The sequence below is a fragment of the Antrostomus carolinensis genome, unplaced genomic scaffold (assembly GCF_000700745.2).
Source record: "Antrostomus carolinensis isolate BGI_N321 unplaced genomic scaffold, ASM70074v2 scaffold45467, whole genome shotgun sequence".
In the NCBI taxonomy this organism is placed as follows: domain Eukaryota; kingdom Metazoa; phylum Chordata; class Aves; order Caprimulgiformes; family Caprimulgidae; genus Antrostomus; species Antrostomus carolinensis.
Window position 1 is genome coordinate 3,890 of NW_010330366.1, and position 2,885 is coordinate 6,774.

Below are 2,885 nucleotides of genomic sequence, written 5' to 3' on the forward strand. Positions count from 1 at the left end.
TTCATCACCCTCATAAAAAATTTAACCCTTACATCCAGTCCAAATCTCCCTCTTTTAGTTTAAAACCATCACCCCTTGTCCTATCACTACAGGCCCTGATAAAAGTCTGTCCCCAGCTTTCTCATAGGCCCCTTCAAGTCTTGAAAGACCCTGTTCCTGTCGAGATGGGTCAGATCATTCCTGATGGTTCCCATACTTTCCTCAAAAGCTCGCTGAGCTGATGAGGTTTAACCTCCTGGGGAGATGACAGTTGGATACAAGAGGAAAATATTTCCCAATGAGAACAATCAACCATTGGAATAATCTCCACAGGGAAGCGGTGGATTCCCCAGCATTGGATGTTTCTAAGGTTCATCTGGCTGGAGTGCTGGGCCCTCTTGTCTAGACTGTGCTTTTGCCAAGAAAGGTTGGACCAGATCATCCTAGAGATCCCTTCCAACCTGGTATTCTATAATTTAGTGATTTTTATGAACTTCACCAGCCTCTGAGATGATAAACCAGGAACCTGTGGTGTGAGCTGCAGTGGTTGATAGGCAGGGGGGAGCCGGGGGGGGATGATGGCCACCTGTACCCACCCTGGCATCACTGCCCTCCCCCTGCTGCTTCCTCCTCACTCCTGTTTCTAACTCCATGTGCTTTATTTTCTGGTTTTTGCAGGAAGCAGCTAGCAAAACCGGGGTTGAAAAACCAGTGGAGAAAGCAGCTTGTGAAAAGGGACCGAAAACTCCCGGTGCTGAAGATTCAGAGGCTGAAGGACACGTATGACAGAGGAGGAGGGGAAGGGAGACCCTCCTGCTCTCAGCCCGCACAGTACAAGGTTGCTGCCAGCCCTCGGGACTCGCCAGTGTTTTCTTGTAAAGCTTGTTACAGTTTGTGTGATCGTGGAAGCAAAAAAAAAACCCCCAAACCCTCCAAAAAAAGGCCTCACAAAGAAAAATGAACCCCGAACCCCATCCCACCCCCCTGGGCACGCTCGGGGGCAGAGCGGGAGCAGTGGGACACCGTGGGACCACCGCACGGGGAACAAATCGCTTTTAAATGTGGAGAGAAAGAGGAAAAAAAACCCAAAACACAACAAAACAACAACAAAAAACCAAAATAAATAAAAATTGCAACTCTTGGCTCATGGGAGGTTTCCATAGACAGCTCGTCCCAGCTCCCTTGGCTGCGTGTTGGCTGTTGGAGCAACGTCCCGTGTCCTCTGCGCTGAGCTGGGATGGGGGAGATGCTCCTCGTACGCTGCGGTGCTGCCTCCGGCTCCATCCAGCACAGGACCCACCACACCAGCACCAGCCCTGAGCATGGAGGCAGGTGCCACCAGTGGGCTACTGGAGCCCAGGGCTGGCTCACTGGGACCCGGAGCACCCGGCAGGTCACTCACCCACGAGTGTTCGCTGGGTTGGGGGTAGAAATTGATTTTCTCTCCTGGTGGCTTCTTGCTGGTGGCCGAAGGGATGCGGAGCCACGCGTGAGGGTGAGGTCCTGTGTCACCTCTGCTGCAGCCCCTTGGTGCTGGGATGTAGTTTTCTTTTTAGAACACTGATGATTTTTTTGCAGGGGGGAGGGATTTTATCTTTGGAAGAAGCTGGTTTCTCTTTCCTTGGAAGGCAAAAGCCTCCAGTCCAGCTCTGCTGCTCGCAGGCGCTCGATGCACAGCCTGCACCCCATCCCTCGGCTCCCATCTTTAACTGGGAGTTTTATTGCTTATCTGGGGTCTGTATGGGGCAGGGGAGGGAAAGAAATGTGGGTCAGAGAGCAAGAGATTGGGTCTGAGCTGGTGACGTGGGTTTACAGCTCAGCAGGGAGCAAGTAGGGACCTGGCTGTTGTCACCTCAGCCATTGTCCCCCTCCATCCTGAAGAGACACCATCACTACGGAGTGAGAACAGCTTTCTGGTTGTTATTTTTCCCTCTCTTCTTTGTAATACCCCATTTTGGAGCTTGAAAATAAACAATTTAAATGAAAAAAAAAACCACCAAAAACCAAAATAAAACAACAAAAAAGTGTTGGTTTTTTTTTCTCTGGATCCTGCTCAGCAAAGGTGGTGGCCATGGGGAGGAGGGGTGAGCTCTCCCTGGGTGGAGATGTTCTGGCTTCATTAGGGACTTAATTGATGTCCCCAAGGATCGATGCTGCCTCTTTTTATCAGCACCATCATTCCCTGGAGAGCCAGGGAAGGGCCAGCACCTCGTGCTTCAGAGATGTTGGGCTGGGGGGTGCTACTTGGAGGGGGTCTCAGCTGGTTTTTCCAGCCTGGGAGGGGGTTTATCCTGATGCTTTATGTTTTTGCCAACACCTGAAGGAGCAGAGGAGACATTTGTGCCCCTTGGCTGAGGATGTAGAGGGAGCAGAGAGCTGTGCCAGTGGTGATTGTGGCTCTGCCTGCCCCTCTCTTACCCCCCACACCACAATCTTGGGAGGAAAAAGCAGATTTGATTAAAATTCCTCCTCTCTAGTCTATCAGGGGTACCTGAAGCATCATTTCTCAAGCCTGTCTCTTGTTTCCACCTGCACTAGATACTCCCAGCACAGCAGCCACGTAGCTACTCTGGCTTCACATCCAGGTCTCTGGTTTTACACCATCCCCAGGGTGTCTTGTAATCAGCAAAAAGCATCTCTGTGGGTGCTCCGTGGGGAGGGTGCTGCAAGATTTGGGAGATCTCCAAAGAATTGGCTTTTTTTCTTGCAGACAGGGCAAAAAAGTGCTTTGCAGGCAGCCAAAGCCACGTTTTCCTAAGAAACAACCTACAGAACAACCCCCCCCCAACACCCCCCCCCCCCAAAAAAAAAAAAAAAAAACCCAAACAACAACTTGCTTTGAGGTGTCTGGGCTTTTCCCTTATTTTTAAGCAGATTTTTGGTTTATTTTGTTTGGTGCTTTTCTC

The 2,885-nt window shown here is 50.7% G+C and overlaps 1 protein-coding gene across 1 annotated transcript in view; it reads left to right on the forward strand.

Annotated features, from left to right (window-relative positions):
• The window catches only part of LOC104528777 (peptidyl-prolyl cis-trans isomerase FKBP5-like), a 4,374-nt gene extending 3,480 nt beyond the window's left edge, over nt 1-894 (forward strand). Inside the window, exon 4 of the mRNA XM_010172888.1 lies at nt 658-894. Within this exon, the coding sequence (XP_010171190.1) occupies nt 658-765 (108 nt within the window). The 3' untranslated portion in view covers nt 766-894. The remainder of the gene's footprint in view (nt 1-657) is intronic.
• Nucleotides 895-2,885: the final 1,991 nt, after the last annotated feature.